The sequence below is a fragment of the Aythya marila genome (genome assembly GCF_965140915.1).
Source record: "Aythya marila genome assembly, chromosome: 3".
Lineage (NCBI taxonomy): Eukaryota > Metazoa > Chordata > Aves > Anseriformes > Anatidae > Aythya > Aythya marila.
Window position 1 is genome coordinate 31,371,834 of NC_139044.1, and position 13,197 is coordinate 31,385,030.

At 36.6% G+C, this 13,197-nt stretch overlaps 1 protein-coding gene across 2 annotated transcripts in view; it reads left to right on the forward strand.

Annotated features, from left to right (window-relative positions):
• Window positions 1-13,197, forward strand: part of CRIM1 (cysteine rich transmembrane BMP regulator 1) — a 180,265-nt gene that overhangs the window by 111,874 nt on the left and 55,194 nt on the right. For both annotated transcript variants that reach the window (XM_082757788.1, XM_082757787.1), the window contains one exon: window positions 12,316-12,498. In XM_082757788.1, coding sequence (XP_082613914.1) covers window positions 12,316-12,498 — 183 coding nt within the window. The remainder of the gene's footprint in view (window positions 1-12,315; window positions 12,499-13,197) is intronic.

Genomic DNA, 13,197 nt, shown 5'->3' on the forward strand with positions numbered 1-13,197 from the left:
AGAAAAACCATTCTGAAATGTTGCATGCTCAGATAATTTCTGAGCATAAGAAATTACATGCTGGTTCAGTATTTACTAATTAATATTTATTAAGTAATATTTAATATTGTTGAGTAATGCATGTATCATATGCTTGAAACTTTTATTTTTGCATTCTTCGCTGCATATGCACAAAAACATTCGTATTAGTTCTCCAGGAGAAAGTAATATTTGCATGTAGTTTTATTATAAACACTTAAGTACTAGTTTTAAAATAATACTTAGCACATACAATACCTACCTTGTTCGTGTAGTTGTAAGCAACATTATATATATAAAAATAAATGTTTTCCATACGAATAAAATAATTTACATCAGAAAGAATCACAAATTCTTTAGCTTCCAGACTAATTTTTAATCAGCTTGGGTTAGGACTGTAGATACTATAGAAATAAATGCAATTTACCTAATTTGCTTGTTTATATATTGTCTGTCATACTAAAATAATACTAATTTTCCTTTGTTCCATTTTCTTGGCATTCTATTAAAAACATTTTAATTTCTGAGGTTTTTAGCACTTGATTTACTGTGTGGCACACTGCAAGGTAGCACTTGGTATTCTGAGCAATGCTAAGCCAGTTTCTGATGTCTTTACCGGCATTAAACAGTCTCTGAGGTACCAACTGCCTTGCTAGCATTGCTGTTTCTCTTCAGGTAGCAAGTTATTTGGGGTACAGCTGTCACAGTTCTTGCAGGATACCTCGTTATCAGGTGTTAGATGGAGCTGTTTCGGTTGCCCACTTTTCTTTGTCCTTGATCATTACCATACCCTATTTCTGAGGAGAAATTGATTAAACTCATTTATACTGTCCTGGCACACTTGCCCTGTGTATCACTGCCTTTCTCCTTCCTGTAGCTCACTCCAAGGACTCATAGGCTTGATTAGCCTATGAGGACAGTGTAAATTGAAAGGAGAAAAAAAAAAAAAAAAAAAAAAAAGCTGATGCCAAAGAGGAGAAGGAAGCAGAAAGGTGAAACAGAAGGAAACCAGAGTTTGTAGAAAAGGATAATCTTTTGTCTTGTTTATGTCCTTAAATCATCAGTGTTAAAATATTATGGGAAAGTATGAAAACTATTAAAAAAAAAATCCTCTTTTTTTGTATGTTTGTTTGTGTTTTTTTTGTTTTTTTGTTTTTTTCTGAGAAACCTGGTCAGTTAAATATGTTTGTTTGTTTTTAAGGGGTATTTTTCTTTATGGTTCCTAGTGTTACAATCAGATCTTTAAAAATAACGCTGTATGATGTGACCTGAGAGTGCTTTAAGTATATTTAGATCTGAGAATCTTCAATGTGCAGTTATCGATGATGCTTTTTTATGGAAAGAGGATAGTTGTAGGCCTGAAGGTTTAAATATATATATATATATATATATATATTAAACCTTCATTTTTTTTCACCTTTATATATATATATATATGTTCATATATATATATATTGTTGACATATATATATGTCAACAAGATGAGAACAACTCTAAAACTCCTGCTTAGGAGAGTTCTCTGTGCCACATTTGAGCTGTGTGGCAGATGCTTGGTGAAAAAGACAAAATGGTCATAAAACTTAATTTGCACTGCTTTATAGTTTGGGGATTTGCAAGTGCATTTTAGAGTGGTCAGGTTCATTTTTATATGTTATAAATATATAATATAATATTAAATAATACATAATAATAACATTATTAATGTATTTCTATATAAAGATAAATATATTTTTATATGTATATCCCTACCCTTACTTTTCTTAGTTTAAAAAGAAAAGGAGGCAGGAATTTTGTTCATGAGACTGACATTTAAATGTTAAAATCTGATTCATGGCTTTCAGAAGGGTCTTGAAATGCAAACAAGTGCAGAAGAGGTGTACTGTTAATACAACATGGAGAAAATACTTTACAATGATAGGCTTAAATCAATTTCTTCACTTTGATGGCTTTTTTTTTTTTTTTTTTTTTTTTTTTTTTTTTTTTTAAACAATGTAATGAGAGCCAAATCAGTAAGATCTAGGACAGACTGTTCTCAGCGGTGAGGGTGGCTAGCTGTTGGCACAAACTCAGGGAGATACTGAATTCCTTATCTTCATCCTTTCCAATTAAGTTTTGCTGCCTTTTTAAAGAGCGCATTTTAATCAAATCCAAGTTAATGGATTTATAGATTTATAGGTATACATTAAATAATCAGTGTTACCAACTAATTCAATTAATTCTTGGGTTTGAAGACCTCTGTAAACAGGCAAGAGGGTTTAATAAAATAGGACATGTGCAGTGACATTCATATAGTTTTCCTGCTGTTATAGTATCTATTTAATGATAGAATTAGGGAGGTGGGGGGAATAAAATATATATATATATAATAAAAAAAAAAATCCAGTTTGTGTATTGTAGGGTAACTACATTGTGTTTTTAAGTAAGCCTAATGATGTGCTGCGTTGAAGCAGGCCAGCCTTCTGTACCACTTACTACAAGTGTGTGTGAATGGGGTGGTATGGCAGAGAGAGGTTGGGAAGGCAGCCTGGAAAGGGTAGAGAAGAGCCTGCTGTTGCAGAGCAGCTGGCTGGTATTGAGGGGGTAGATCTTGTGTAAGGGCAGCAAAACACATGTAGCATAGAGACCCCATTAGCAGTAGGTTGTCTTTGTTGTTAGCATTTGGTGGATAGATCAGTCTTTGTTTCACAAACATTTTTTTCCTGAATTTAATATAAAACTTCTTTGGAAGCTCCGTGAAAGATTTGTAGGTTCTGCGTGGTTCTCCTTGTAACCAGTCTGTCTCAAACTAACGGTAGGTCAGTTTGTCTTAGAAAAGCATGTTGTTTGGTGGTGACAGAAACCTCAGCAGCAGTCATTCTTTGTAGATCTTGGAGCTGTTATTTACTGATGACACAGAGCTGTGTGTGTGTCATGGGCAACACAATGGAGGGAAGGGATGCCACCCAGAGGGACCTGGACAGTCTTGAGAGGTTGGGCCTGTGCAAACCTCATGAGGTTCAGCAAGGCCCTGCACCTGCACTGAGGCAATCCCAAACACAAATACAGACAAAACCAGAGGTTATTCAGCCTGGAAAAAGAGAAGGCTCTGGGGAGACCTTAGGCCATCCAGTACCTAAACGGGGCCTACAGGAAAGTTGGGGAGAGACTCTTTGTCAGGGAGTGTTGTTAATAGGACATCTTTACTTTAACTTAAAACTAAAAGAAGGTAGGTTTAGATTGGATATTAGGAAGAAATCCTTCACTATGAGGGTGGTGAGGCACTGGCACAGGTTGCCCAGAGAAGCTGTGGATGCCTCATCCCTGGAAGTGTTCAAGGTCAAGTTGGATGGGGCTTTGGGCAACCTGGAAGTGTTGGCCTATGACCCTATTCCTCATTATAAGAACAGCAGTCAATCAATACGCTCATCATTGTTTTCTTGCTTCCAGTTTATATTGTGTATGTCCTTGTGCTCCCCATCCTGTGTAATCTTCTGTTTCTTGTAGTTTGTCACAAAATTGTGTATATATTATTTATCACCAAAATAATGCTTACTCCTGCTTGGAAACAGTTCTAATGTTTCAATTTATTGGAACTGGAGTTTGTTATTGAGATAAGTTTTACCTACTGGCTGTTCAGCATTTAGAAAATGCTTAGAAAACTTTCTCATTGGTGATAAGCAAAAAATACACTACAGAAAGAGGATGCTTCTTAGTAATTCTGTGTTAGATTCTAAGCATTATGAATATATGCAGAAAACAGAATATTTTACATTAAGCTGATATACTAGCTGGAGACATAATTTTATGCTTTTTAAAACACTGCTGTGGGTTACAGTAATGCACCATTACAATTAATGCATGGGTATTGGAATCTGCTTTCCTTCTAGAGGATCCTGGATAGGATATTTTACAAATATGGGGGAAAACTGAGGAAGAGATTCCCAAGATGCAGCCTTTCCTCAAAGCCTGCATTATATTGAAATGAATTCAAGGTTTCTCCTGATCCACTCAACATTTATTACTCATTTATTTTTGTCTGCTAATCGTGGTGTGCTGCTTTTTCTCATGGGAGAGGTTGTAAGGAAAAAAAAATGATTCGGCATTCAATTACAAGCATCAACAAATGAGTCTAAAGAGATTGAAAGCTGCATGTGCAGCGAGAGTGGAAATGTTTGGAAACAAGAGAGCATCCAAACTGCCTGTTCTCTAATTAGCTATTGACGCATGGGCCTCTTGAATGTAGGTTGTGCTAAAGCACATAGTGACTGAGCTGTGCCTTAGAAATTTGAGAGCATATTGCTAGAGCATCCTGCAGCTGCTTTCTTCTGTCAGTCAGGGCTTCCACTTTTGTGTAAGTTTCCTTGAATGCAGCAGCTAGTTTAAAAGGGTCTCGGTTGATCTTATGAAAGACAACAAATTGCATGTGTGAGAGTGGTCCTGGTAGTCACTGCATCCAACTGGTCCAAGGTGACTGCTTTCTGCCACAGCCATGTAGGAGCAATGATTTCAGCATCTGACCTTGCCAGGAGTGGCTGTGGAGCCACTGCTGCTCCATTGCCCCAGGAGGTGAGCTCCGGACTTCCATTGCCCTGTACATTGAGAGTGGGAGTACCTTGTGCATGCCCAACAGTAACAGGCATTGATATGGGGAAAAAAGGATGACAACTTCCACTGGGACTTGAAACTGTGACCATTTCTACATGTATACTGCTGTTTCAGGCTATACCCTTGATCATATGGTGTTATGGAAGTGAGCTCCTAAATCATCATGCTCGCTCACCTGATGTGACACACAACCTCTGTTCCATAGCCACTTCTTTATTTTTTTTTCACATTTGAGAAAATACCAGTGACATAAGCCATTTTTCTTTTCTCTTAACCTCTTGGCTTTCTTGAGTCTGTATGGTACTGATACTGTGTTGCAGGAGAAATTAAATCCCTCTCTAATTGCACTTCTTGTCACCTGTTGATGCAATTACTCCTCACAGCAGTTGTTATTCTGTTATTAAGCTCACAGTGTGGAAAAGGTTAAAGGTGATGCCGTCATTTCTAAAGGGAAATATGAATCACCTATTTCTAAAGGGAGCATCTATGAATACTAAAAGGAATCTTACATGGGGAATACTGTGTCAGCAAGGAAAATCTCCACTATAGAGGAAGGACTAGAGTCCAAGTGGAACACCCCACAGGCATCAGTTGTCAGGATCCCATTCATTATTCATTGCACTAATCTTTACAAAACTTACGTGACAAAGAAAAATATTATTTGCCTTTTACTCTTAAGAAATAAGGATTCGACCAGGGCAAGAGTCTGTCCTAGAGCAAAGAACTAAATATAATCCTGAGCCTAATTAAACATTGCTGCATATTTCTTTCTAGGCATCTAAAAACATAGGAGCTGGTTTTTTGTTTTTTGTTTTTTGTTTTTTGTTTTTACTTTAAATAGAGACCTACTTTAAAATAAAAACCATGGAGATTGTCCAGCTAGTTACTGGGATATGTTCAGGATATTTTTGACATCAAATCGAGAAGGACTGTTCTAGACTCGATACCAGTGGGACTAGAGGGGATTACGTGAGAATGCAAAGATAGAACATAACTGTGAAATGGTGCAGTTTGTTTGTTTGTTTGTTTGTTTTTGTAGAGCAGGAGAGATAATCAAGTTGCTCTCTTGAAGTTCAGGTTTTTATTTGGTTAAGCTGTCAAAGAGTTGGAAGGTTTGTATGTAAAGCAAAGAATGAAAAAATGGTATTAATGAGAATTGTGCTTTTCTTCAAAAACAGTAGTTGAATACAAACCTTGCTAAAATGGGAGTACAGGTAGCATAGAATTGATAATCTGTAAGAAAAATCAAGACACAAAACATTGCTTTCAAGGAGCAAAAGAAAACAAATGGAGAAGTAAATAATAAATGGAAGATTGATATAAAAAGAAGATAACATCATTCCAAAAAGAAATGAAGAATTAGTGTTTGTGGGGCGGGTTATTGTTTTTTCACGTTTGCTTGTTTTGACTCAGAACATTTTAGCAGTATTTGCAAATCAAGGTTAATCACCAGCCACGGTCATGTGAGAATTTGGTCTAGTATACTGAAAAAGCAGGCTAGTCTACCAAGCTATGTCAAATGTTTTAGATCCTCTGAACCTGGATTATACTCGCTGTAGCCAAATTGGGAAAAGTGTCTGAAACAATATGTGCCATTACCAGTTACATTTAAAATTGAAGGAAAAAAGAAGGTGAAGAAAACTGGAGGCCAGTCAAATACCAAGTCTAACTTACTTCATTTATTAATGAAAACCAAGATACTACTTATATTCTGTGGAACTGATGGTATGTCATGTACAAAGAATATTAAATGCTAGATGGTGCAGTTTGGTATGGTTTTAAAACTACAGTAAAGTAACTTCTAGTATTTATTTTGGTGAAGTCATATTTTTTGTTTGTTTGTTTTTGCCAAAGGGAATTCTATTGGTAAGCTAATGTCTCCAGTTATGTTCTGACTCTCAGTACACACTTAAACCTCAACAAAGTCACCAACACTTTAGAGGACAAGGTTAGAATTAATTTTTTAATTTTTTTTTTTTAAGACAGGAGGAGATGGTTAGACCTGTGCTAGAATCCTACTGCTGAGCATCATCATTTAGCAATAATGCCAAATCAGGGCCTTGTGCTAACATATTTAGGTCTTTTTTCCTGAAATATTAAGCTTTTCTCATACACTGGAGGCATATCACACAGATGGACTTGTGATGAATGATGAGCTATGCCAGTACTTTTAATGGTGCTGAGATTTTTGCAGATGTTTGTGTCCTATTAACATGCCTAGGGCTAAACTGATCACAGCATGTATTTTCTCTGTGATAGATTGACGGAGACTACTGGGATTTAAATGTATTCCTCCCTTACAAAGAACATGGCTTGCTTCCAGGAATTTCTTGGCATTTTATCTAGAAAATCTCGCACCGTAGCAGGGTGTTTAGAGCACAGCCACAGTGTTTGGTGGCCCCAGCTCCTCCTTTGGCCATCCAGGTGGTTTTCTGTGCTAGGGCTGTAACTTAATGCTGAGTGTTAAAAAGTTCCTTTTCTAGAAGGTTGTATGGGCAAAAGGGGGATAGCATAGAGGAAAGTCACAGAAACAATGAGACATTTAATGGCATGAACTTATCAAGAAAAATAAAATCTGACAGGAATGAGTGTATTTAGTCTGCAGGAGAAGATGGTGGCAGGGACACCCAGAATTGGTCCTCTTAGCAACAAATTTGCAGGTTAGAGGAAGGTAATAAACTGTATTACATATACCCACATATACCCTACAGATGGGAAAAGTAATAAAACCTAGGACGCTCCCTTTTGTTTCCTGTTTCTGTCTAACCTGAATTACCCATGATGTAATTTGAGTTTAGTTACAGTATTTGAACTGTAGAATTGTTTAGTTGGTTGCAGTTCCTCCATTACTGATGTTTTTAAAGAAAATATTAAGCTGGGCATGTTTTAGGTAGAGCTGCTTCTGTTGGGATATCTTTCCATGCTATTTTCCATGATTTCACCTCCACCCTATGTGGTGACTTGGAAATAAGCCTTCTGTCTCTCAGGGTTATACCTTAAGGTCTTGTCTACTGTGTTTTAAATAATGATAAAAAGACAGCGGTATCAACCTGCATAACTGTCTTTCCTCTGAAGTTGTCTAAAGATTAATGGGTTGGGATAGGCTGGTGAGGTAGACAGAGAAAACAAATCTTGCTGAATATAGCCACTGTGTGTAACTTGTGGAATCTGAACACAGAAGTGGTTTCTAATGTGATGCTATGGACTTTCTCTACTAGATACCTCACTATGTAAATCTGTTTGTCTGTGATTACTATACATCAGTTTCCTATGGTTTTTAATATCTTTTACAGACCACAGGTGCCACAAAATAGTGTTTCTTTCCTTCAAACTGTGCAATTGTATATATATAATCACATAAAATCATGTATAAATAATTGCACTGACTTATAATAATAGTTACAGATTTGTTTTAGTCCTAATCACTGTTCCTATATGCAGGACCAAAGGACTTCCAGAGTGGTCCTGCAGTTGTGTTTAATGGGAAGTTTATTGAACAAAGTAATACAGTCCGAAGAGTAAGAAGCCAAATATTTTTTCCACCTAACTTGTTTAAATATATTTGCAGGCAAACAAAAGCGTACAATGTGTTGTCCTTTAACATTGTTATGGGCAAATTCAAATGAACTGTATCCTTTTCTTTTCTAAGCTCCTTATCAGCACAGCTTTTGAAAAACTGAAAGCTTCTCTGTATTTTGTTTATACTGACAGGAATAAAGTTTGTCAGTTTCCTTCCCTTTCATTTAATGGAAAGTTCACAGCACTTGCACCAGTTCCCTTCAGGAGTCTGGTACAAATCCTTCTGTGTACTAAAGAAATGTCCAAAGTGCTGGAATCACAAACCTTCTCATCCTTCAAACAACAGAAGATTGTTTTGAATCTCTCTTCCGCTTCGGACAGGCTGGAATTTCTGCCCCTACAGAAGAAAATGCCTGAACTTGCCTAGAGACAGCTGATGCCTGAGAATCTCATGCACTCACTGTGTGCAGAGCTACTGTCTAGCAAAGAGTGGGTTGCAAAATTCGCACATGATTCTGAGCTGCCCTCTGATTGTAGTCAAAATTACCAGTACCAGAAAGCTACACAAGTCTCAATAACAGAAGTTTTATTTTGGATTAGTTCAGCCTATGGAACGTTATTAAATTTAAAAGTAAAAGGTAAAATGCCATAGAACACTGATCTGATCAAACAACTTGTTTCTGTCTGCAGTTCAGTTTGGAGATAAAAGTCTTCAGAAATGAGCACTGTTTGTGTCTGTGTAGCGTGAGGCTGCATGGCTCAGTGCAAGTCTGATTTCAGGGCTCTTGCTCCTGAACAAAACAGCTGTGGCTAACTGAGGCAATCTCTAGAGCTAAATTTGTGCCAGAATTCTTCCTGATTTAACTCTGGGACAGGAATTTCAATGCCAAATCAAGTATGCTGTCTTAGTCATGTTTAACTTTACATCAGAGCAGAGATCTGGTATCATCTGTCCTATCACAACCAGCAAAAAGGCAGCATGAACTCTTCATCATGCTGGGTCACATCCGCTCTGCTCTAGCTCCTGTCACAGGTTGACCCATGCTTGTTCAGGGTCAGTCTTCTGCCATGGGTTATGTGATAGCTGGCAAACACTGAGGTTGTGTTCACGAATCCATGGCCTGGCTGGCTGTCTCATGCCTACTCTGTCATTGTATTAGCTGGCATCAGAAGAGGGACTTGGCTTTTCGGGCAGCTTTAACTGCTTGGTCTTGGTGTTGTGCAATATGATTGCAATCACTTTGTCACGTGGGGAAACTTTGGTACTTGAAGAATTCTACCTGCAGCATTTTCTTTATTAATAGAATAATGAATTCGTGGTTGCTAGCCTTTCAGGAAAAGATGCATTTGTTTAATGATGGCTTTATATTCTTTCTCTCCTTCGTGGCTGCCATGTGTAGGTCAGTAAAGCAATAAAAGTAGTGCCGTTTAGAGCAAAAACAAGCAAGAGAGAACTGAGAGTATCATTCAGTATATCTTGCTAAAAGAAATGTGTTGGTACAAATTACACAGCAAGATGCTAGCTCTTTTATTAAGCTTTTACTTTATGAATATTTAAAGCTAGAGTTCTTACTGTGCTTGTTTTGGCTTGACTGAGTCCTTAGACCGTGCAGATCTAACAACGGTAATCCTTGTCTCATAGCTGGATGCATATGGGTAGCTCAGTCATTTAATAAGTGTGCGTATATACTAGCATAAGTATCATTTGTAAAAATACACACGTAGTGACATTCTATGGCATTTTTTGTCATAGGAGTAAATATATTGTATCTTTTCAGGATTTACGATTACTTGTTTGGTCTTGTTTGGTCATTTTAAAAATTAATGTTAATTAATGGAAAATGATAATTCTACTTTCCTAACTATGCAGGAATTCAGATCTACTCTTTGGAGGAGGGGGGAAGTAAAAATCTGGAAAGCTGCAATCAAAAGAGTTAAGTCAGGAGTAAATGGATTAAATGCCTTTTGAGTTCTTGGCACTTTTTCCTTTTTTGAGAAGGTTTTTAGACTAGCAGCTTGAGCTACATAAACTTGAAATATTTCTCAAGTGTTTGTTTATGTGAATAGCTTTCTAATGAGGTCATAGCTGTTTTCCTGGACACAGTGGTATTTCCTCTTTTTACTCTTTTTTTTTTTTTTTTTTTTTTTTTTTAACACTGCTTTCTACATTATGCCTCAAAGGCAGAACAGGCATATAAAATCAAACATTGCTCAGGGTACTTTTAAATTTCAACCCTAACATTTTACAATCATTAAACGACTTGAGACTTGAGCTCAACATAGGTGTGTGAGGAAAAAATGCTAGAGTAACTGAACCGCTTTAGAATTATAAAGAAAGTCTATAGTAATGTCAAGAGCAACTTAGCTGAAGAGTCTGCAGCCCTCAGAATTAAGAGGATTCAAAGGGATTCTGCAAATTTAGAATTTGGAATATTTTTTCATATCCCATGTGAGATTTGAGTACTAATAAAAAAAAAAAAACAAAACAAAACAAAAAACAAACAAACAAAAAAAAAAACTGAACTCAAAGTGGGCATAATTTTGAGCCCTATGTGGCTAGATATTACACATGTAAGGTTTCCGTGTATTCTATGGGAATCAACAATTGCCTAATAATATGCAATTGCCTAATTGCCTGCTTTTTTTTTTTTTTTTTTTTGAAATGTGGAATGGCTTTAAGTATGCTCTGGTTTGGATATTCGTATGTAAAACTATAAATTAACATATTGAAGAGGGATTTTTCAGTACGGTTTTGACATTTGTTGTTCAGGCTTTTAGTGATGGTTTGTTCTCTACAGAAATTTGGCACTTCTCAGGAAATAATAAAAATCATAGGTATCTACTTTCACCTTCCTGTGTGACTTATTTTTATCACTTCCATCTTTCCTCTTCATCATTCTTTATATACTATACATCTTTCTTCCTTTCTTTCCCTTGCTATGTTTAGTTCAGATGTAATGAAATTTAATGTTTTTATCAACAGTTTGATTGTGTTTGTTTTTGTATTTTTTTTTTTTAATTTTTATTTTGTTGCTGAAAAAAGTAACTGCCTGTTCTAGGAACTTTTGGCTTTTGAAGCTGATAGATTTATAGCTTCTGTACAAATACATCTGTTTAATAGGTACTAATTTACTTCAGGTACTGTTTTTCAAGTGTCTTGGGCTAGTTTCAGAGTAGGCCAAAAAATTAGTAGTTATTCCATAGTAGGAAAGAGCGAGGAGGCTTCAATGAATAATATAATGATGAAACTGTAACACAATGATTTCTTAATGACTAACGTGGAATAGTTGTTCTACAGTGTCTTGAGTCACCACAATTCAGTGACTTAGTGATAGGCTGTGGAGCTGTACAACATTGTGTGTGCATCCATAGCTGGTTGAACCGAACGTGCTCTGATGGCAATGGGTGATGAAGGTGTAGGAATGTTTGTATGTGTGCAGATAGCTGCAAAGTCCAAGAGCACTAAGGAGGCTTTGTGAGGTGTCCATGATCAGTTTCAAAATCTGGAACATAATCATAAAAGAAAAATAATAATAATAACTATGTATTGGACAGTTCTAATGCAATTAATCCATGTGTGTACCAAAGTCCTGTAGACAGGGTAGTTACACTTAAGAAACATCAGAAACTTGCTTTTTAAAATATGAAAAAAGCTGTGCTGAAATAACTTTTGGCTCATCTAGAATGAAAAAAAATTAGCACCGATGTAGAAAACAAGTGCCTTAACTTTCCCTCATTATTTTAATTTTAAAAATTCAGAATTTTAACTGTAAACAACTAATAACTTTGAAAATAATTTTGAAAAGCATTTTCACAGAATCACAGAACTGTAGGGGTTGGAAGGGACCTCAAAAGATCATCGGGTCCAACCCCCCTGCCAAAGAAGGTTCCTCAGATCAGGCTGCCCAGGTAGGCGTACAGACAGGCCTTGAATATCTCCAGAGAAGAAGACTCCTCAACCTCCCTAGGCAGCCTGTTCCAATGCTCCATTAATGCTCCGTCATTTTATATTTTCCATTGTTTAAACAGACAATAAAATATACTGTGTGCCTTTTTTTTTTTTTTTTTTTTTTTTTTTTTTAAGGAAAAAATCATCTCTCTCCTTCTCTGGTTTTGTTGGTAGCAAACTGAATTTAACTTTCTTCTTTATCAATATCCATAAAAGACATTGCTTATTTTCTCTTCTTCTTTCAGAAGTGAAGCCAACTTGCATATTTAACAGCATGGAATATTACGATGGAGACATGTTTCGAATGGATGCTTGTCGTTTCTGTCGGTGTCAAGGTGGAGTCTCTATTTGCTTCTCTGCCCAGTGTGGCGAGCTACACTGTGACAGGTATTATGTGCCAGAAGGAGAGTGCTGTCCAGTGTGTGAAGGTACACTATCTTTTCAATACTTTTTATTTATTAATTCTGCTGCTTTTTTTTATTTTGTCCTTTCAAGGAAAATAAGCCAGCAAGTGCTTCATGTTGTTGTTGTAAAATTTGCCAATTGTTTCTTAATTCAATTTATTTTTACTTTTCTTGATTGTTGTGTCTAAGTACAATATCTTATATTTTTGTGGTGTTTCTCTGATGTTGACACTCTGTCCTTTTCCTATAGAGCTGTTTCTTTTCCCTTCTGGATTAAAACATTCTTAGACATGGCCACATGTGCTGTACTTTTTGGGGGCCTTTTTCCCAAAGGCCATCAGAAGCTGTTGCTAATTTCTGCACGAGATATTTAGACCCCTCCAAAACAGCAGCAGTGTGTCTAAGACTGTATCTATCATTTTGCAGCCTGCTTCTTCCAGTCATTGTTCTTCTGTTTAGCTACAGAAATGTATACAATTATAGCAAAGAACCAAGGCAGTAATCTGGCTTCAGTGTTTTTCTCTTCCTCCTTCACCTTGTTGACAGCCAGCTCTTCTGCATGTTAGGACTGCAGTCCTCCTAAAAAAAGATCATGTGGGAAATTTCACATTGACCCTCTTGCTTACACTAGAAAGTATTTGACACATCTTCTGCCAGAATTCAAACAGGAATCCACGGTAGGAAGATGAAGGGCTGTTGCTGTGCACTTGGATCTTGCCCCAT